This window comes from Salvia miltiorrhiza, chromosome 8 (assembly GCF_028751815.1).
Source record: "Salvia miltiorrhiza cultivar Shanhuang (shh) chromosome 8, IMPLAD_Smil_shh, whole genome shotgun sequence".
NCBI classification, from domain to species: Eukaryota; Viridiplantae; Streptophyta; class Magnoliopsida; order Lamiales; family Lamiaceae; genus Salvia; species Salvia miltiorrhiza.
The window spans coordinates 148,471-169,507 of NC_080394.1; the positions used below are offsets into that span (position 1 = coordinate 148,471).

The following is a 21,037-nucleotide window of genomic DNA, read 5'->3' on the forward strand; positions in this document are numbered from 1 at the left end:
TCGCAGAAAAATTGGAATCGAATTCCGTCTCCGGGACTACCGTATCAGAATCAACCAGGGAAGGGTCGACACTCGTCTCCGACGATTCAGTATCACCAGGAGAAGCAAAGTAAGGTTCGTAGTTTATCTCGAGGAACATCGTCCCAAAAGCAAGATCGAGCAAGGGTTTTGAGAAACAGTGGAGAAAATGAAGAAGATCATCCCAGATAGAAAAGATCGTCTGTGAAGACAAAGAAGATGAAGAATGAGTTGCGGCTAGGGTTTTGATTTGGGTAAGAAATTCTTATAAACACATAAATGGGTGGTTGAGTGATTAATGGAAAGTCTTAGTAATTAATAGGGTAGGTGGATTAATGGGTTAAGTTTATTTTTTAATTAATGATTAATGATTTAATTAAGAAAAGATAGTGGTGGGCCATAATGGGTTTTTTGTAAATAAGTGTAAAAAGGAGGGATGAAAAATAAGGGGATAATTTCCAAAAATAGTAAGGGTCATGTTTTTGTGGGACGTCCCAAAATGGCAAAACGTTCATGTTTTTGTGGGACGGAGGGAGTAATATATATCGATAAGCACACTATTTTACGAGAAATAATATATTTGTTGTGTGGTTTTGGTGATCGTTTTTCTTTATTTCATCAAAAATACTTTGAAATTATGATCAGATTATTGGATTTACAAATTGTATATACATCAAAGTCTGATTTATTCTTACTTCAATAACTTCAAATAAATTAAAATGTTATGGTATATATAAAATATAGTATTATATGTATCACACATTTTAATAACCAATGGCAATCACTACCTAAAGATAAGAACAATAACAATCAAGCCCATGGTAATGAATTTATTCTGTGGGTACTGACCATATAGAAACAATTTAAAACCTAGAAAAAATAATTTAAAAATGAAATATATAAATAACATAACATAACTAACTGCAACAAAAACAACTCGATATCAGTTTCCAATGGTTCGTCTAATTAACTAATTATAATGTAAATTGATATTTGCAAGAAATAAGATTTAAAATTGAAAATATAATTGTGTCTTAGTAATTATTAAAAAAAAATACTGAAAATAACATATATGAATTCAAACATTTTTTTGGGTCCATAGATGGTCGTCCATGCATCCCTCACATGATAATGCTTGAAAAATTGAAAAAGTCTCCAAATACACGAACTTTCAATTTTTCTTATTTTTTACACAATTTTTAATTACCTCTAAATTAATAGTGTGGTGGACGCTTTAAATATTTATATTGCTTAAACGATCGATGTACTAATTAAACAATGTAGTTGAATGTCTACATTGCAGTCACACTATCATTTATTTATTATTTCAATTAAAAAATGGGAGCGATCGGTATGAATAAATGAAATAACAATTAAAAGAAAAGAAAAAAAAATGAAATGAGGAATAAGGAATGATGGTTGCATGTCATGTGAGATAATGCAAGTGGATGCATGGAGCATGGAGAAGCATGCATGGTGGACCTAAACTATAGTTCAGAACTTCAGATGCATCGAATAAAAACCACCAATCTCTCTCTCTCTCCGGTTAAGAAAAGTAGGAGGCTAGGTCAACCAAATCTAAGTAATGGGTTTAATAAATTAATTGATGCAAGCATAATATATAATTTGCGATATCAAGAGAGAGATGCATGTAGCTCATATATATACTCTCTTCGTATTTGTAAAGGCATTAATCCGTTAAACTATAGATACCAAGAAAATAGAAACTTATATATAGCTTTATTAATTATTATAATAAATGTATATCTATAACTAATTATTTAATTACATAAAATATTAAATGCATGTCATATGTATATTTTAGAAACGAGACACTAATTGAACAACAAGAGAAAAAAAAAAAGTAATTAAAATAGATCAATACTTAAAAATTAAGGGAATATACATAATTCAATTTTCTTTTTTTGTATACTCTTCAAGTTTTATTTCCAAATTAAAATAATGCGTGTGGCTTTGATGTAATTGGTATAAATCCTTCAAAGTTACAATTCAAAAGGAAATAAATTAAGTCTTTGAACAAAGTATAAATTTTTACCTTTAAAAAATTATAAGTTATAATTATTGAGAATAAAATTTGAATTGCAGTATCAATAATAAAAAGTCCTCGACAAATTAAAGCATGGTGCAATATTAAATTCATTAATCAATTCACATATAAGGGTCCATTTGTTTGTAGATGTTGGTGGTTTGGAACCAACCAAAAATGAAATAGTAATACCTAGGGCTCACCATTTTACTAATACCAACACAAATCCATATATTTATATAATTATTAGAGTCCAAACTTTAAGGGCAAATTGCATGAAAATACCTCACTTTATACCAAAATTTGGTTTTTTGACAATCTTTTCAATTGTAGCAAAAATTTGAACTACCTTTCAATTTGTTGCAATTGACTTCCGGAGTAATTTTCCGGCCAACTTAATGCTGATGTGGATTCCCGTAAAGTTGATGTGGCATGCCTCGTCAGACGACAAATTGCATGAAAATACCCAACTTTATACAAAAATATGAATTTTTGACAATCTTTTTAATTGTAGCAAAAAATTGAACTACCTTTCAATTTGTTGCAATTGACTTCCAGAGTAATTTTCCGAACAACTTAATGCTGATGTGGATTCCCGTAAAGTTGATGTGGCACGCCTCGCCGGCTAATCAAACGACAACGTCTCTAATTACCTTAAACGATGTCATTTTCCACGATTTTAAGCAAATTACAATTTATAGTTTTATATATTTGTCGATTAGGGCTTCAAATGTCCTCATTTCTTCTCCCAAAATTTCTCATCTCAGTTGAAATTGTTGTTCCATAAATTCTCATTTGCAGCGAAAATCTTTGAACTGATGGATTCTTCTTCTCAAACGGGACTGAGCTCATGCAATTTCCCCTTACCTCCAAAATTCTGCAGATGCGAAGAACTAGAGCCGTGCATCTTGCAGGCTTCAAATAGTGTGACTAATCCGGAGAGGCGCTACTTCTCATCATGTACAAAAACACCCACATCAAGTATCTTGTACTCTTTAAAATATACTTTTATTTAATTCATATGTTTTTTTTTTTCTTTAGAAAATTTATGGAACAAGAATTTCAACTGAGATGAGAAAATTTGGGAGAAGAAATGGGGACATTTGAAGCCCTAATCGACAAATATATAAAACTAGAAATTGTAATTTTCTTAAAATCGTGGAAAACGACATCGTTTAAGGTAATTAGAGACGTTGTCGTTTGATTAGCCGGCGAGGCATGCCACATCAACTTTACGGGAATCCACATCAGCATTAAGTTGGCCGAAAAATTACTCCGGAAGTCAATTGCAACAAATTGAAAGGTAGTTCAAATTTTTGCTACAATTAAAAAGATTGTCAAAAAATCAGATTTTTGTATAAAGTTGGGTATTTTCATGCAATTTTTCGTCCGACGAGGCATGCCACATCAACTTTACGGGAATCCACATCAGCATTAAGTTGGCCGGAAAATTACTCCGGAAGTCAATTGCAACAAATTGAAAGGTAGTTCAAATTTTTGCTACAATTGAAAAGATTGTCAAAAAACCAAAATTTGGTATAAAGTGAGGTATTTTCATGCAATTTGCCCAAACTTTAATAATATTATAACACAACTAAACAAGTAGTGACTATTGCACAATTATTATATAATAGTTCATGTTGGAACACTAAATTGTACATGTAAGTACGGCGCTTAATCCAAATTGAAGTATTAAATTATATACTTTCTACAAGTCACAAGTTATCTTTTATTAATAGTTCGAGATGCTTTCACAAAATAAAGATGGTTTATTAAAATAAGCTTATTCCCATTTACTTGTGTAATACCTTTAATAATATAATTAAATTAAAAAATTAATCATCAACTCCCACCTCAACCTTGGTTTGGAAACAGATTTATTTTTTGATTTTGATAAACTCATTTGTTAACTACACAAACAAGGCGGCAACAATATATATCATCACAAAAACTAGTACTATAATTTAATATTATTATATAAATCATAAATAGATTATTTCCACCATAATGTCACTAGGGTTGTAAACGAACCAAGCTACTCGTGAGCTATTCGATATTCGACTCGATAAAAGATTGATCGGTAATTTAATGAGCAGCTCGTTTAGCTATACGAGTCAAGCTTGAGCATGACAATACTCGACTCGTTAGCTCGTGAACAAGCACGTTAAGTGATTTATTTTAAAAATATAAGATTATTAATTAAATATATTATATTTCATACTCTAATTAGTAATATTTGGATTAAGCATTTAACTAACATCATTTATTTACAAGAAAATAGTAAATATAGTACATTGTTGTGAATGAAATAAATTATATATTTGAAAAATAACTTATGTATTAGGAAAATAACTAAAATTTTAAATAAAAATTTTAATTTAAAAAGCTCGATTAGGCTCGGCACTGTATTCGACTCGATTAAAGCTCGATCGATAATTAAACAAGCAATTCGATTAGTTGAACGAGTCAAGCTTAAGCAAGACACTATTCGGCTCGATTACACCTCTAAATGTCAATTTCTTCAGCTTTTTTTTTTTAAATTTCTTCAGCTTCAGCTTCTACCACCTTGTGCTCATGAGCTTCCTCTAAACTTTTCAGTTCCTTCAGTAACTCCAGCCAAACAATCTATAAAACCAGATGATTAGATTTACAAACATAAAAGAAAATTGACTACTTGACAAATGCAATATAAAACCCACATTGTTAAAATGCAGACTATATCTCAGGGCATCAAGAATGGAAGCTTTTGTATTACCTACAATAGATTTTTCTTTAGATTTGCTGTGCTGCAAAGCTGGTAAGTGAGATGCTCCAACAAATTTCAATTGTTTGCATATCTGTGAGATTATTTGCATGGCATTTGATGCCTTTCTGCAAAAAGGATAACGCAATCATGATCAGCATCACAAGTTTAAAGATAAGAGACCGAACAACATAGAAATTAAAAAGGACAATAAATATAGAATTTGAGCATGATATTAAAGAAAGAAACCAGCAAGATCTGATATTGTAAGCACGTACTCACACATTTACCTGTTCAAGCAAAAGTTCATCCAAATTGAGATTTCCTTGGATATATCTTGGATGTAAAAGTTAGATCTTTCCTATTCTTCAACTGCAAATTCAGCTGAATTGTATCTTGTATGCTGTAGAAAATCAGAAGAGAAATTTAGATTGCAAAATTTAAAAGGCAGGTATCCAATTTCACACAAAACACATAGCTGAAAGAAGCAAAGCCCATGTAAGGAAAAATGTACCTTTAGAGTCAATTCTGATGAAGATGATGATTTAACCAATACTCGAACTAGGTTCTCACTTCTTGTTGATCTAAAGCCATCGAGCTGACAGATGATCATGAGTAACAACACCCTACATAACAAAAGGTTATATATAAGTTACCTATTCATAAAATTATAAGCTGAATAAATGTAACTGAAGGAGATATATGAAGAGAAATAAGTACATGATGCTCTTTAAAACTGTTTGAGGATTTGGGAGATTTCAAAGCTGATGTTGCTCCATTAACTGTCAAAGTAAGTGAACTGGATCTCACCCCGTGGTTCAACTTTCTTGATGAGTCGCACATTACTGAGATATATAGCTCGATTTCCAGGAACTAAAAGATGCAGTGAAATCACATTCCTTTAGGGCGCTTGTCGTGAAGAGAGGGAAACTTCAGCTCTATGCAGGACAACCACTCGCCGATGCTGAGATGGCATTACGAGCCATGATTGAGCAAGGCTGAACAACAACCTCCCACTATGTTACGATGGCGGAAGGAGTTTTGTAGTTTTTGTATGTTTTCTTGAGAGTTGGGAAAGTAGTTTTTGGATTTTGAAGAGCATTATTATACTAGCTTATTTCCATTTTTGATTTGATTCAAATTCACAACTGTGTTAGAAGTTTTTTGTGAATGATAAAATCTTTGAATTCTTTACTACTTTGAATGTTCTGTTTTTCTGTGAATGAAACAGAAATGAAATAAAGATGGCAAGTAATTGGAATCAAATAATAGCATTATATAAAAATTATATAACAACCTAACATTCATGTAAAAATGATCTTTACATGAAGCAAATCTTATCCTGTCACAGCTAAAAGAAAACTCATGAAACTAAAGACCTGAAATCTACTTGATCATAATTCATAATCACTATACTAAGAAGAAACAAGTTTGACCATAGCTTGTGCATGAATAGCAGGCAGATTAGAGTGGCAAAAGCTTTGCCAAAACTCCTGCTTCTCTTCTTCACCTTCTGTCATTGCTCCATACAGTGAGACCACAATTCCTCTAGCTGCTTCTCTTGCCTCAGGGAGCTTGTCATTCAACAGCTTCGATGCGATCTGAATCAATGCCGCTAAGCCAAACCCCTCCATGCTTTTCAGATCCTAATTAATGAGCATTTCATACGAAGTTAGCTATACATTATCCAGTTCTAGTGCATGCAAGAAATGGTGAAGTTGCTGCTCTGTCGCATACCATGTTTGAGACGCAGTTGGAGATAGAAATCGCGGCCTTCGCCCTGACTCTGAGGTTCATGTGCCCGACGTATGCACCGAGCTTATGGAGGAGAGAGAGAGGAGCCATGGACTTTGCCATAGCCAATAGTGCCTTGTCTGCTTCTTCACACACAAATTTCTTGTCTTGTGACGCTTTTAGTAGTAGCTGCAACAACTGTAGAGAGAGAGAGAGAGAGAGTTGAGTCACATGGATTTTAAGGTTGAAGGAGTTAACTTAAGGTGTGAATTTGTACCAATTGGCTAAAAGCATCGGGAGCAGATTCAAGTAGGGTTTCACCAAAGGCATTGAAAATATCAGCAGCAGCCATGATTGAAGTCTTGCACAGTGCACTTCTTGGATTCTTGATTGCTTTCACCATCACTAGCACTACTTTTTCCCTGCATTCACCACACAATTCATCAAACCGCACAATCTAGAGAGAGAGAGAGAGAGAGAGAGAGAGACTTGCAGAATTGGCTGCAGAAGAGCAGAGTGATAAAGCGCGAATCGCCTAACATCATTGAGTGATTCACACACCTTCAACCAATCTTTTGACTCCAACCCTCCAATCAAACCCTAATAAAAGTTTCAAAAATCCAAAATCTATATCACATTGCTCCATTGCAGAAAATCACGGATTCATCGACACAAGAATTGGGATTTTTTTGTCAAATGGGGTTTCCCAAACTGTTTTTGAAATCTCCCAAAAGCATAGGCCCCATGCAATCAGCTCCCAAACTCTTCCACAAATATATCCTCTCAATTCTGATAGAGTTTTCAGGAATTTGAGGTTGACACTATGTGGTTTCCAGTGCTACTAAAACCCTAATTTGGGAGGCGATGCTTGTATATCTTAAGCCGGTGCAATATCGTCTTCTACAAACTTATAATTAAGCTGAAATTAAATCCTAACAACTTAAAGCATGAATCGAAAAGGTAATGCTATTGCTAATAAATTGGAGGCGGAAGGAACGTAAACAGAGAAGAAGCCCTACAGAATCGCCGGAGAACATTCCGACGGAAGGCGTAGAGGCACGGCGGGGTCGATCAGTGTACAGCCGGCGTCGGCCATTTTGTCAAATGGGGTCTCAGTAGAGGCTTTACGGGACGGCGGCGGCGGCGGCGGTGGTGGAGCATTTGTTGGTGTGTGTTTGTGCGTGAAGCTTTTTCCACTGTGTGTGTGTGTGTTTTGATGGTGGCAACGAGCAGTGATTTTTTTTTGAAGTGTTAAAAGATTTAAATGAACGGGCAACTTGAACCGGGCTGCAGAAATGACAAAACCGGGTCGAACCGGTCAAAACCGGGTCGGACCGGCTGGTCGAACCGGGAAAAACCCGGTCTGAATGAACCGGACCGCCGGTCGGACCAAATCGGATGAACCCGGTCTAATTGGCCCAGACCGGCCGGTCGGACCGGCCGGTTCGACTGAACCGAACCGATCGTAGGTTGACTGGTCCGATTGAACCGGGCGGTCCGCTAATACCGAACCAGACCGGGTTTTCTGGGTAAATCGGCCCATTTAGCTGAAATTAACTTAAAATTACTAAATTATTTGCACCCAACGGCAACAACTCAAATATGTCCCGCCAAACACACACGCCCTCCGTCTTCTCAATCTAACTCTCTCTCTCTCTCTCTCTCTCTGTCACACACACACACACACACGCCCTCGCGGCTCGCGCGCTCGCACTTCCGGCTAATAACTTACTATTTTCTAGCCTCTAGGCGGTGGCGCCCTGATTAGCTCCGCGTTCTCAACGGTTGATTTCTTTCCCATCATTTTCAAAAATTTGAGCGCATTTGTGTGGATCTTTTTGAGGGGGCATTTGCCTGGATTTTGAATTTTATTTCTTCTGCAAATCCAATTTTATGCCGGAAATTCATAATTACGAAACGCGAAATGCACGTTTGGATTCTCACTGAGTTTTTCTTCTTAATTTTGCTTAAATGTTTAGGATGGGTTTTCCAAATGAGGAGGAACAATATTTAGTCGTGATTAATCAAAAGCATACGAGGCAAGGAAAATGGGCATATGACTTTCAGTTCGTGTAATTTGTGTTTGCTTCATGATGCAGCGGAAGCAGCTCAGATGTAAATTCAATTGGTCAGAGCAGCTCGAAATCCCTGTTCTCATTGTCAAGTCAGAAACCTCAAGTTGTTGAAGCAATGGGTGCAAGGTATATCAACTTCTGTATATGGAGCATCATTTTCCAATATTCTCAGTTTGCACTTTTAATTACCTTGTTTCATAATTTACAAAGTGTATCAAATCTTATGTTGAATGAATGAAGTAAACTATTCTTTGATAACTATCTGATTAGATAAGAAGTTAGACATGTTTATATTGATTGGGTTCAAATCTTATGTTTCATAATTGTTTCCTTATTCTTTTGACTGTTACTTAATATGGCATGATTCTGGTTAATCTGATAAAACTATTAATGGTTTCTGTTGGCTTCAAGGAATAGTCAGTCAATCTACGTAGATATTTAATCAACCAGTAATTAATCTCTCTGTATTTTGGCATGAAAAATTTCTACCTTGTAATTCAAAGTAAATTGATGAGATAACCCATTGTAAGTTAAGCACGTAGACATGTGCCAAGTCTTTACTTTAAGCTCAAGTATATATGAAATGATATAAACTGGGGTGTAAATCTCAGCAGCCTTCAATTATCTTCTACAAGTTATAGTAAACCTGGGAAAAGCATTCCTTTAACAAAAAACGTCAATGCATCCATAATGTCTGGAGGTTCAAGACATTTAACCGACACTTTTAAGGAATATTGATGTGGACCATCATTATCAGTCTACACCTCAACCTTCTAAATTTCCATCACTTACGGTTAAAGACAATTTTCGCGATGATGTAATAGATTTGCCTCCACAACTGTGCTTGATATGCAGTCACGGTTGTAAGGTATTCTTTTTCTTACCTATATACTGTCAAATTCTGATACTGGGCATCCTAATGGAGCAGCTAGGTTTGACCAGATAATTGTTGCCGGCTTGAGATGAGCTATTAATTGTTAGTCATAGTTTGTTCTTTCCCAAGAGGTGCATTGTCACCTATATGCAGAGAAACTTGTGTTAACTGTTGTATGTTCTCTTTTATTCTGCAAACCTACTGTTTCAAGTTTTTGTTGGATCCCTTAGAAACAGTATGGATATATGGAATGAATTAAAAAAAAGTCTACATTCAATTTTTCATGAAACTTTTCCCAATGCACTAGACCATATTATTTCATTTTAGTCTCTGCCTGCTGAAGTAAGGATGATCTCTATGACCAAATCATTTAGTTGTTTGGGCGAACTGGTGGTTCAGAGCATTAATGAAAGACTCAATTGTAACGTGATGTAGCGCTGAAAGGATCCTCTGAAATGTATCGAAATGTAAAAATAAATTTCTGAAGAGAATATAGCGGTTAATATGACTCATTTTAGAATGCTGAATAGGTTAAGAACTTACCAAGTGTCTGTTTCAATAGACATCCGATTGAATTTATGCGTTCTGCCAACTGACGTAGCTGTAGTGGCTTTGAATAGTAACAAAGAGCTTATTCGGGCCCAAAACCGGCCGAAATGCTGTGACTTGGTATTTTGGTCATTGTAATTCTTCATGTTGTCTGAATTTCTTCAGAACATGAATGGAGCTATTGATTAATTCCGCTTCCTCTTTGTGATCCTAAAGCAGGAACTATGAAAAAGTATTGGGTTGTGGTGGCTGTTGTCTAGTATATTCGAACTTCTGGTTTTAGATAATGGAAAGAGAAATAACTAACTGAAGAGAAATAAGACTCAGATTAATCTAGCAAAGTATAAGTAGTTCGTTTATGGTGAAGCATCTCTCCTTTGTGGAGTGCTGGTAATATGATCTCCTTTGTAGTTCGTTTATGGAGCTGCAGGAGTGGTTCAGATGAATGGCCGTGAACTCTTTGAGCGCGAGCCTTGGGTTTTCGATGACACAAGTTACTAAGGTTAGTTTTATGGCTTCATATATCTTGTCGATGCAGTCTGATTTTCACTAGCTTTGAATAGTGGAAGTTTCCAGACTGTTGTATCATATGTTTCTTGATTTGCAGCCATCTTAACATAAAATTTAAAACTTTGAACAGAGTCACATTTGCTTTTGTTTGGCTCTTTTTCCTCCTCTTTCCATTGTAGGAAAAATATCCATCGCGAAATCGAAGCAATCGATGTGCCTTTTTGTAATCCATAAATAGATGGTTTCCAACAATAATGTCATTATGGGTTCCCCAACCTATACGGTGACATCTTCAAATTTGGACACGGCCCAAATTAATAACCCAATAGTCAAATACTTTTTTGAAAGAGCCCATGCATTATTGAGCTCAGTGATAAAAATACAAGAGAATTCTACTACAACTATGTAGTTGATAACTTGATACATGTTAAACTAGGGTAGGGTTAACATAGAAACCCCTCTTAAGATGAAAACTAGGAATCAATTTAAAGCCATTGATTTAAATAAAATAGAGGGCTGAGATTAAACTACAGATGCACAGTTTCGATTGCATAGATGCACAATTTCGATTTGCTTGAGTATTTTGCATTATTGGTTTCAATTGCATAATTTTTAAGTGCACAGTAAAATATAATAGATGCACAGTTTCTTTTGTTGACTAAATCATAACCATTAGATCTAATATTTAAAAGGTCAAGATTAAGTTCCTAGTTCTCATTTTAACAGAGGTTTTTATTAGAACCTCTTCTTGTTAAACTATATACTTGGCTGCTAAATCCCCCTACTAAATTTTCGATTTTGGTAGGTCTTTTAAACAAATTAAATTATCAACTTTTTCATTATATGCATGGATGTATATCATAACATTGCTCATCGTTAGACCTATCGTAAAAAACTTTATATTTTACGAATCGTGACACGAAAATGAGATTTACCTAACACATATTTAAACATCCTTGAATGACATTGAGAAATTTCGCATGTATATAAAAAAAATGAAGACTTGGAACCTTACATTTAATTATTTTACTCAATTATTGTGGAGTTAGGAATTCAAAAGTTGCCTATGATGATTCATTATTTTGTTTCTTTAATAACGGATGAAAGTGATGTTTACAAGCACTATAGACTATAGTTCAAGCCAAGTGTGATGAAATGTTGGATTTTGGAATATTCTCAAATAAAATGACTGAAAAATTTTAGTTGGGTCAGTGGCCTTTTATTTCAGTTAAGGTCAACTAATGATGACTTAAACAAGTGTTAATTTGAATTATATACTTACATCGTTACCAAACATCAAATGTTGTTTAATGTATCTCATCACTAAATCTTACGTAGTAGTGTTTATAATTCAACTTCTTTAATAGCTAGATAACATATATAAAATGTCCTTTATAATTATAAATAAATAAATTGAAGTACAAAGTACTAATCAACACAACTATAAATTAAATCAATTAAACAAAACTATTAAATAATTTTAAACCGATGAGAAAGTCAAGATGAATTAGACTTCTACTAAAGAAGTGCTATTAAATTAATAAATATATACAACCTTTACTTTAGTTGGCACAATCATTCATCATATGTATATAGAATGTTGTCAAAATATAATTAATAGTATTATCATTACTATTTCCATGTAAATTATACTACCAAAAACAACTTTTAAAAATTATAGTACTAATATTTTTGAAAGTCGAGTTTTGTAGTTATGTAATTTAATCTCAACTTATTTATCTAGAATTCTCAATAAACATCAACAAAAACAAACTTTCCCATAACAAATAATCAAAGACTCGTACGAAAAGATAAATCAATCAATAAATCACGTTTGTCCCATTCGATGATTGGGATATTGCACAAACTTTCAACCCATCAAAATTAGTTGATTAATTATTATTATTATTATTATGCTGCGAAGCTTTTAGTATATATTTTTTTATTGCATTATTTGTCTGTGAGCAATCCTTATTGAACTGTGTGTGTGTGTGCATGTGTGTGATTTCATTTCATAATTAAAATTTTTTCCTGTGTTTATATCCTTTCCTATCTCTGTAGATCTCAAGCTGGTCCCATCACTACCGCATGTGAAATTAACAAAAGTTCGTGTTTTCCGCACCTGAGCACCTCTCTTTTTCGTGAGTTTTCAATTTGTTGTTATTACTATGATACTGTATTTGTTTGATTCGCTTGCTTTCACTCGGATTGCACGCGTGTTTTATGTATATACGTGTTTGTATATGCTCGATTGATCCACTGGTTGAAGTTTATCCGCAGGGAATCGGATTTGATTCAATTTTTTCTGAGGGGGGATTTTTTTTTCAGGTTCGTCAATATGCACAAATTTCAGATGATTTTGTCTTCCGCTTTCTGTTTAGGGTTGCTGAGCTTTGAATTTTGGTTGATATTTGGGGATTTTATCGTTTTTAAGTTGAAATTTAGGGTTTTGAATATTTGATTAATACAAGGTACTGTCTTGAGCTGAATGTATGGAAGTCTTAGATTATGTAGCTTCGAATTGAGCTTCTGCTATGGATATTGAGCTTTATGTGGGTTATGAGATACATAATTTTTTCCTTCGAGGATAAGGATGTTGGATTGCTGCATTAGACCTATAGTTTGCTTCGGGTGCTCTAAGAAAAAAAATACTTCTTTATCCTGATAGGCGATTAAATGAGCCGAATAGATATTGAACCTGAGGAAGACGGCAATGACTTGCCACCACAAATGGCAGCGGATGAGGGTCAAGAACCAACCCATCTTCATGGACAGGATGGGGGAGATGAAACTTCTCGGACGGGTAGGAACAGGAGGGAGTTACCATGGAAGGTACATATTACTATTTACCTCTGTATTTGCCTGAAACATCGTTATTACATTTCAATTAAGGTGTTAAAAGGAAATTCAGTTAGTTATTATTATTGCATCTATAGCTATTACTCTCTCTAAAACTTCTTTATGTTCTTGTTTCAAAAAGAAGAAAAAAGTAAACAAAATATGATTGTTCTCTACACTTATTGTGAAGTCTGTTATAAACAAAGGCAGTGATGTTGTCCAAGCAAAGCTAAGTTAATAATTTCCTGATTGTCCTCTTGCTAGTCATGTGTCTTCGTAATTTCTTGGACATGTTATTGATTAGGATTTTTTTTCTAATGACGTACCTTTTTGTACATAACCTAACTCATCGCAGCTGAGCTAAGCATTAATGGTTCAGTAGTTTCCATTTGATCATTTTTTAAGTTAGTCTTACGTATTAACAATGCTTCTAGTATTATTCCAAGAGCGGATCAGAACAAGCACTATCTTGCTGCCTCTAAGATAAAGGAATAATTAATATAACAAAAAATAATGCTTAATGTTGACAAACCAACATTTTAAATGCCTATGTATTTCCATTTTGCAGTGTATTCCGGTGTCTCTAGCACTAGCATATCAGAGCTTTGGGGTGGTATACGGAGATCTGAGCACTTCACCACTATATGTTTACAGAAGTATATTTTCTGGGATGTCACATAAGCATCAGAGTACTGATGCAATATTTGGGGCATTTTCGTTAATCTTTTGGACCTTAACTCTGATTCCATTGCTCAAATATGTCATTATTATTCTGAGCGCTGATGATAATGGTGAAGGTATGCTAAATTGGCAATATTAAGAATTTTATCTAATTTTTTATTATCAGTCTTGAGAACCTGTTCAATCGCCTCAGGTGGGACATTTGCTCTGTACTCCCTGCTTTGTAGACATGGAAAGTTTAGTCTTCTTCCTAATCAACAAGCAGCTGATGAGGAGCTTTCAGCATACAAATATGGTTCCTTGGGACAGTCTTCTCCGTCTTTACAATTGAAGAGATCTATAGAAAAACGCAAAAATTTGCGAACTGTTTTGTTGCTTATAGTCTTATTGGGGGCTGGCATGGTAATAGGTGATGGTGTAGTTACTCCTGCTATGTCAGGTATGTTGAGTCAAATAATATTATTGACATTAGCTCCATTAGTATTTAGTAATAACTATTTAAATGGTGGTGAAACCGTGTTTGGTCATTTATGTCCAGCATGCATAACACTAAGAGCTTTATTTCAAGTTTGCATGACACTCCAAGAGCAAGTTCTCTAGATATCACATTATGCTTTGTATTTGTATTAACTATCATTATTTGTTTCTGTTTGTAGTACTGTCAGCAGTATCAGGGCTTAAAGCTGCTCACACAAAGTTGCCCTCGGGTATGTCTAGATATGTAATCTTGTTGGCCTAGAATCTTTCTGATTTAAATGTATATGACATATAATCCTATTTCCTTGGATATTATCTGGTCCTGATCATGGTGCAATCTGCCATCCATAGGTGGTGTGCGGTTAATATGTTGCGTCATATTGGTTGGACTATTTGCTTTGCAGCACAGTGGCACGCACAAGGTTGGCATCTTGTTTGCCCCGGTAGTTGTCATCTGGTTAATAACAATTTTTGCCATTGGGCTGTATAATATCATATTGTGGAACCCAAAAGTCGTCTTTGCTCTTTCTCCGCATTATATTTTCAAATTCTTTGCTCAAACTGGTACAGATGGATGGTTTTCACTTGGAGGGGTTCTCTTGTCCATAACAGGTAATAGATTCTACTTGTTGTTTCCTTCTTTAATTTTGTTTCCATTCATATATTGACTTGGTTGTGTATTTACTAAGGATGGTAAATTCAGTTTTAATAGGTATCATTTGTGTGTAACAGGTACTGAAGCTATGTTTGCAGATCTTGGTCATTTCTCTGCAACCTCAATAAGGGTAAATCCACTATTTATATTAACTGCTGGTGAATTTCTTTCTGATTTGGATATATTTGTATATGCAGATGGCATTTATAGTACTCGTGTACCCTAGCTTGGTCATCCAATATATGGGCCAAGCTGCTTTTCTGTCAAAGCACATGGATTCCATTCCAAATAGCTTCTACGATTCAATCCCTCGTAAGTTTGTGCGAAACTACATGAAAAATTTATTTGAGTTTTGGCTGGCTATTGTTTTTGAAGTATTGTTTGTGCTGCAGATGGTTTATTGTGGCCTGTCCTTATTATCGCCACCCTTGCTGCTATTGTTGCAAGTCAGGCTATAATTTCAGCAACATTCTCTATTATTAAGCAATGCAATGCACTCAATTGCTTCCCACGCGTTAAAGTTGTTCACACCTCGAAACAAATCGAGGGGCAGATTTATATACCAGAAATCAACTGGATCCTCATGATTCTTACTCTTGCTGTGGCCATTGGCTTCAAAGACACAGATAGTATTGGGAATGCCTATGGTATGCCAATCAATGTTGAAATTATGTATTTGTCATGTTGTCATGCAAAAAATACTATAATGCATGTTTGTCTTTTGCTCTTGATAATATACTCTTTTCATGAACTATGACACAAATGTAAATGGAAATATGTAGATAAATTGTAGCTATTTTCAGCACCAAGTGGATGCTACAACTCACTAGATTAGACTATTCTTATCAATGCTGGTGCTCATATACTTGAATTTCTGTGTGCCAGGCCTAGCCGTGATGTCAGTGATGTTTATCACGACTTTTCTGATGGCACTCGTCATGATCTTCGTGTGGCAGAGGAGTATAATAGTTGCCGCTGTGTTTCTCGTTTCCTTTTGGATAATTGAAGGTGCATACCTGTGTGCAGCATTGACGAAAGTTCCACAAGGCGGGTGGGTCTCCCTTGTACTCGCTCTCTTCTTCATGTTCGTCATGTTCGTCTGGCACTATGGAACCCGCAAGAAATACAACTTTGATTTGCACAACAAGGTTCCCTTGAAATGGATCCTCGGCCTCGGCCCCAGCCTCGGCATTGTTCGTGTGCCCGGAATAGGCCTTGTGTATTCAGAGCTGGCGACGGGTGTGCCTGCAATCTTCTCACACTTTGTCACAAATCTCCCTGCTTTCCACAATGTTCTGGTATTTGTATGTGTCAAATCTGTTCCGGTGCCTTACGTGGCGCCTGAGGAGCGCTTCCTCATCGGCCGGATCTGCCCGAGACCGTATCGGATGTACCGTTGCATCGTCAGGTATGGATACAAGGACTTGCAGGGCGACGATGGCAACTTTGAGAACCTCCTGATTCAGAGCATAGCAGAGTTCATCCAAATGGAAGCTGTAGAGCCTCAGTTCGCGACGCCCGACTCCGTCTCGTACGATGGGAGGATGGCCGTCATAAGCTCCCAAGCATGTTCTTCCTCCAATCTGATTGTATCCAATGAGGATGACTTTGACAACATCAGTTCCATACAGAGCAGCAAATCTTTAACCCTGCAGAGCTTAAGGTCGGCTTACGACGAGGAGAATCCACAGATCAGGAGGCGGCGCGTGCGTTTTCAGCTGCCTCAGAGCCCGGCAATGGATCCGGCGGTGAGGGAGGAGCTTACGGACTTGATCGAGGCGAAGGAGGCTGGCGTGGCGTACATAATGGGGCACTCGTACGTGAAGGCGAGGCGGTCGTCGTCGTTCTTGAAGAAACTAGTGGTGGATTTCGGGTACTCGTTTCTGCGGAAGAACTGCAGGGGTCCTTCAGTGGCGCTGCACATTCCTCACATCAGCTTGATCGAAGTAGGCATGATATATCATGTCTGAAAATTTGGTGCTTTGTTTCTTTTTTTTTTTTAATTAAGGCTTCTATTTTTCTGAAGTTGATGTGTATATCTTAGGAATTCCGCATTTCATGTGCCTTGCTACTTAGCTGGACCGAAATTTCAATGCTATTGATTTAGGTTGAGAATACCCTCTTTCTATATGTTGTAAATGGGTCGGGTCGGGTCGTTTAGTTTTTATTATTACGGCAGAGCCCACTTGACATTGTAATGAGGCTTTGAGGTTGGTTTGGTAACGAGCCTACCTCCAACTTGGTTAGCTAAACATGCAACTAAAATCGAGCCCAAATATAATAGTAACTCCTTCCCGGGCCCAAATCCGAAGAACAAGCCCAACTTGCTTGCATATGAAACAGCCTTGCGCATCTTTAGATATAAGTTGCAATTACAAAAAAAAAACATACATAAATCAAATAATAGGAAAACTATTCACACGCAGGCGGAATTATTACCCACATAAAGGTGAGAACTCACAAATGAGAGTCTTTGGGTGCCTCAGTTTTGCCACTTGAGTTAGACCTCATTCGCAATAATTATAAAAAAAAAGGGTTAATAGCCAAAAAATACACGAAGTTTCACCAAATTTGCATTTTGCACATGACCTTCAAAAATAGCCCCAGAATACATGAGCTATTGATTTTGTTGTAATTTGCACACGGCGAGAACTCCGGCCATAATTAAAGTTGACCGGCAATGACGTGGACTATACGCGTGGCATTTTTATTGTATGTGGCAATACGCGTGGCAATTTAATTGATTTGGCAATACACATGTCATTTTTATTAAAAAAAATTAAAAAAAAAAACAAAAATTCATCTCTCTCTCTCTCAAATCACAGCGTCGTTCCTCTCCTTCCTCAAACTTTCCACCACCGCCGGCCAGCTCTTCCACCAAAATCAGGCCCTCGACCTCCTAGATCCCCAAATCGCAGCCCTCAGCCTTCATCCTCTCCAACAACGCCACCGCTTTCATCCTCCTCGCGAGTCTTTCCATCGCCAATACCAAACCCCCTCCGACCCACACACACCACGCAACAACAAACACCAAACCCCAGCTCCTCTTCTTCCTCGCCGCCGCCGCCGCCAGATCTGGGGATTTCCCCCTTTTTACCCCACCGCCACCTCTAACTTTCTCCGACCTACACACACCACGCAAAGAGAGGGAAGAACGGCGCCGGAAGGCAGGACGATGACTTCTCCCACGAACAGAGCGTCTCCCTTCGCCTCAGGCGAACCACGGCGACTAGCGAGTTTCCCACTCGCGAACGAAGATGAAGACGGACTCAGCAGAGCGGAGACCTCTGGCCAAGAAAGGCGCGGCGGCCTTGAACCAGGGCATCGATTTCACCAGAGCCGAGAGGGCTAGGGCTCGACTCATGCCTCAAAGTGTGAGTGGCGTCGGAGGCGAGGCGCAACCTCACCGGGATTGCGGTGGTTGATTTTGGTTTGCACAGATCTAGGGTTTTGTTGGGCTGATTTTCGTTTGAATTCCTTGTCTTTTTGGGTTGTGCGTGTGTTACAGAGGGAGGGTGAGAGGCGAGAGAAGGGAGAGGCGACGACGCCGGTGACGACGCCGGCAACGCCGGTGAGGAAGAAGGGAGTGGCGTCTCTGTTTGGAGAGAGAGAGAGAGAGCAGAAAGGAGGTGGGGCGCAGCAACGTTTTTTTTCTTTTTATTTTTATTTTTTTTATTTAGAAAAACTTGATAAAACGACGTCGTTTTACATGCCCGGCGGTTAGTCCACGTCTGCAATTTCCGGCTGCCACGTCAACAACGTTTAAGATGATGGTCAACGCATGTGCAAATTACAATTAAATCGAAAGGTGGTGTATTTTGGGGCTAATTTTGAAGGTCGTGTGCAATTTGCAAATTTGATGATAGTTCATGTATTTTTTGGCTATTAACCCTAAAAAAAAAATACATAGTGCAAAAAATCCAAAAAATAAATAAATAATAAAATTAATTAAATCTTGGAGTTCTGATGCTAAATGAAGGCAATTAATTATAAGGCCAATAATACAACACTTAATACTACAAACTTGATTAAATCAAATTGTCAAAAAATATATATATCTATGTAAATTAACACTTAATACTACAAAATTTATTATTATATAGCTAAACTAATCTATGTATTATATCAACTTTAATTTTCGCATTTAGAAAACTATATTGTAAAACATCGATCTATAAAAAACAATTATTTAAGGGATATATAAAAAAACAATTAAAAGTTCCAAAAACTATTTATAGATTAATAGAAACTTGAAAGAAAAAATATCTAGATATTTTGATAAATTTTTTAACAAGATAATAATCTTCATTAGATAAAAAATTTATTGTCAAGATGTTGACCATTGATTTTTATAAGTTTCTAACTATAAAATGAATTCATCTTCATTTTGATAGATACTATTGACTAAATCTATTTTATATAATTTAAGTAACTTTTGGACTTTCTTTTTACTATTTTAATTAAATAGACATCATCTTCCATCGAATACAAATAAAATTAGTAGTTATCAAAAATCAATTCTTTTTCTAATTAATATGATTTAATTATTGGTTTATTAATTCATGAAAAATAAGAAGATAAACAAACACAAATACTTTTAATTGGTCAGATGAAGTTGTTATATGGTTTACTATTCAAAAAATTGAAATGCTCTTTCGAGCGAAATAGTTATTTCCAATTAAATTCAACTCAATCTATCTAGAAGTATTTGTAAACTATGTATTAGTAATCAACATACAACTCAATATTGTGTGTGGCTAGTGTACCAAAGATCGTCTAAAACAATGAGACATCGCTCTCTCTTAGTATCTTGCATAGTCGTTCCTCAACTCTAAATAAGTGTAGGGACATTCTCTCTTATATGTGGTCGAGAACTAATTCAAATGATGTTGCTTTCATGTCGTCTTCTGTCGGCATCTTCGAGGAGACACTTCATCTCTTGAGCTGTGGCAAGTTTGTGTTTCAAGTTTTAGAAAATGATAAGGTCATTAAGTTTATGAATTTTTTTTGGTGTTCTATTTCAAGTTTTAGAAAATTCATTAACGTCCTAACTCGTTAGGATTTTTTTGGTGTTCTATTTCAAGTTTTAGAAAATTCATTAATGTCCTTATTCGTTAAGTGGCAAAGCTGATATAATGAAATTTATTGAATAGAAGATAGCTTGATATGTATTCATCATACTATATGCGAAATTTTATGTTGTATTGTATGTGTCCATTATTAATTACTACTATTTTAGTATTTATTATTATAAAATAAAAAAATTATTATTATATTATGAACTGTAATTAACATTTATTATTAAAAATTGAAATTTAAAAATCCAATATACACTAATTTTGGAATAATCAACCTAAATAATAATTTATTAATTACTTATAAAATTGCAAATTAAATGTACACTAATTTTGAAAAAACAATGCGATTTTCAACACGAATCCGCCGAATTAAATATTATTATTAAATAATTAAAAATTAAATTCAGAGTTTAGGGTTTTATACTTTAGTACTTTACACATGAGATTTTAATTTTATCATCTAGAATTAATTAGATTATTATTAATACATTATTAAATATATATTTTAAAATAAATTAATAAAATAAAAAATTCAGTTCGGTTTGGTTCGATTTTGGCTATCGAAACGGTTTGGTTCAGTTTCAAAATTTATGGACAGTTCGGGCTCAATTTTTTTCGATTCATTTCCGTTTTGACGTGAACCGCCCGAATGCTCAAATGGGATCCTCTGTCCCAAAATATAGTGTGTACCACGTGTACCACTCTTCATTTCTTTATATTTATAAATTATTCAATTTTAATTTATTATGCTTTTATAT

At 35.6% G+C, this 21,037-nt stretch overlaps 2 protein-coding genes and 3 long non-coding RNA genes across 9 annotated transcripts; 3 read left to right on the top strand and 2 right to left on the bottom strand.

Annotated features, from left to right (window-relative positions):
• Positions 1-4,591: 4,591 nt before the first annotated feature.
• Positions 4,592-5,218, bottom strand: LOC130999645 (uncharacterized). The gene is made up of 3 exons (XR_009093555.1): positions 5,099-5,218; positions 4,821-4,936; positions 4,592-4,690 (listed from the first exon to the last, which is right to left on the bottom strand). It is a non-coding gene; the product is annotated as an uncharacterized LOC130999645 (long non-coding RNA).
• A 329-nt stretch (positions 5,219-5,547) lies between these two features.
• LOC130999646 (uncharacterized) lies at positions 5,548-6,017 on the top strand. Its single transcript, XR_009093556.1, has 2 exons — positions 5,548-5,598; positions 5,679-6,017. It is a non-coding gene; the product is annotated as an uncharacterized LOC130999646 (long non-coding RNA).
• A 46-nt stretch (positions 6,018-6,063) lies between these two features.
• LOC130996981 (uncharacterized) lies at positions 6,064-7,638 on the bottom strand. The gene is made up of 5 exons (XM_057922262.1): positions 7,570-7,638; positions 7,036-7,142; positions 6,820-6,964; positions 6,546-6,740; positions 6,064-6,454 (listed from the first exon to the last, which is right to left on the bottom strand). Exons 1-5 carry the CDS (start codon positions 7,636-7,638, stop codon positions 6,224-6,226), a joined length of 747 nt encoding a protein of 248 aa, XP_057778245.1. The 3' UTR covers positions 6,064-6,223.
• A 574-nt stretch (positions 7,639-8,212) lies between these two features.
• On the top strand, positions 8,213-8,940 carry LOC130999647 (uncharacterized). The gene is made up of 2 exons (XR_009093557.1): positions 8,213-8,326; positions 8,642-8,940. It is a non-coding gene; the product is annotated as an uncharacterized LOC130999647 (long non-coding RNA).
• A 3,353-nt stretch (positions 8,941-12,293) lies between these two features.
• Positions 12,294-17,318, top strand: LOC130999648 (potassium transporter 4). 5 transcript variants are annotated; one of them, XM_057925244.1, is made up of 11 exons: positions 12,294-12,691; positions 12,831-12,878; positions 13,219-13,382; positions 13,957-14,185; positions 14,263-14,508; positions 14,726-14,776; positions 14,898-15,158; positions 15,279-15,331; positions 15,399-15,513; positions 15,594-15,848; positions 16,087-17,318. In XM_057925244.1, exons 3-11 carry the CDS (start codon positions 13,227-13,229, stop codon positions 17,169-17,171), a joined length of 2,451 nt encoding a protein of 816 aa, XP_057781227.1. In that variant the 5' UTR covers positions 12,294-12,691; positions 12,831-12,878; positions 13,219-13,226; the 3' UTR covers positions 17,172-17,318. The 5 variants fall into 5 exon arrangements, with proteins under 5 accessions (XP_057781227.1, XP_057781225.1, XP_057781226.1 ...); XM_057925242.1 differs by having other exon boundaries at positions 12,307-12,691; positions 12,820-12,878; XM_057925243.1 differs by lacking the exon at positions 12,831-12,878 and having other exon boundaries at positions 12,369-12,691.
• Positions 17,319-21,037: the final 3,719 nt, after the last annotated feature.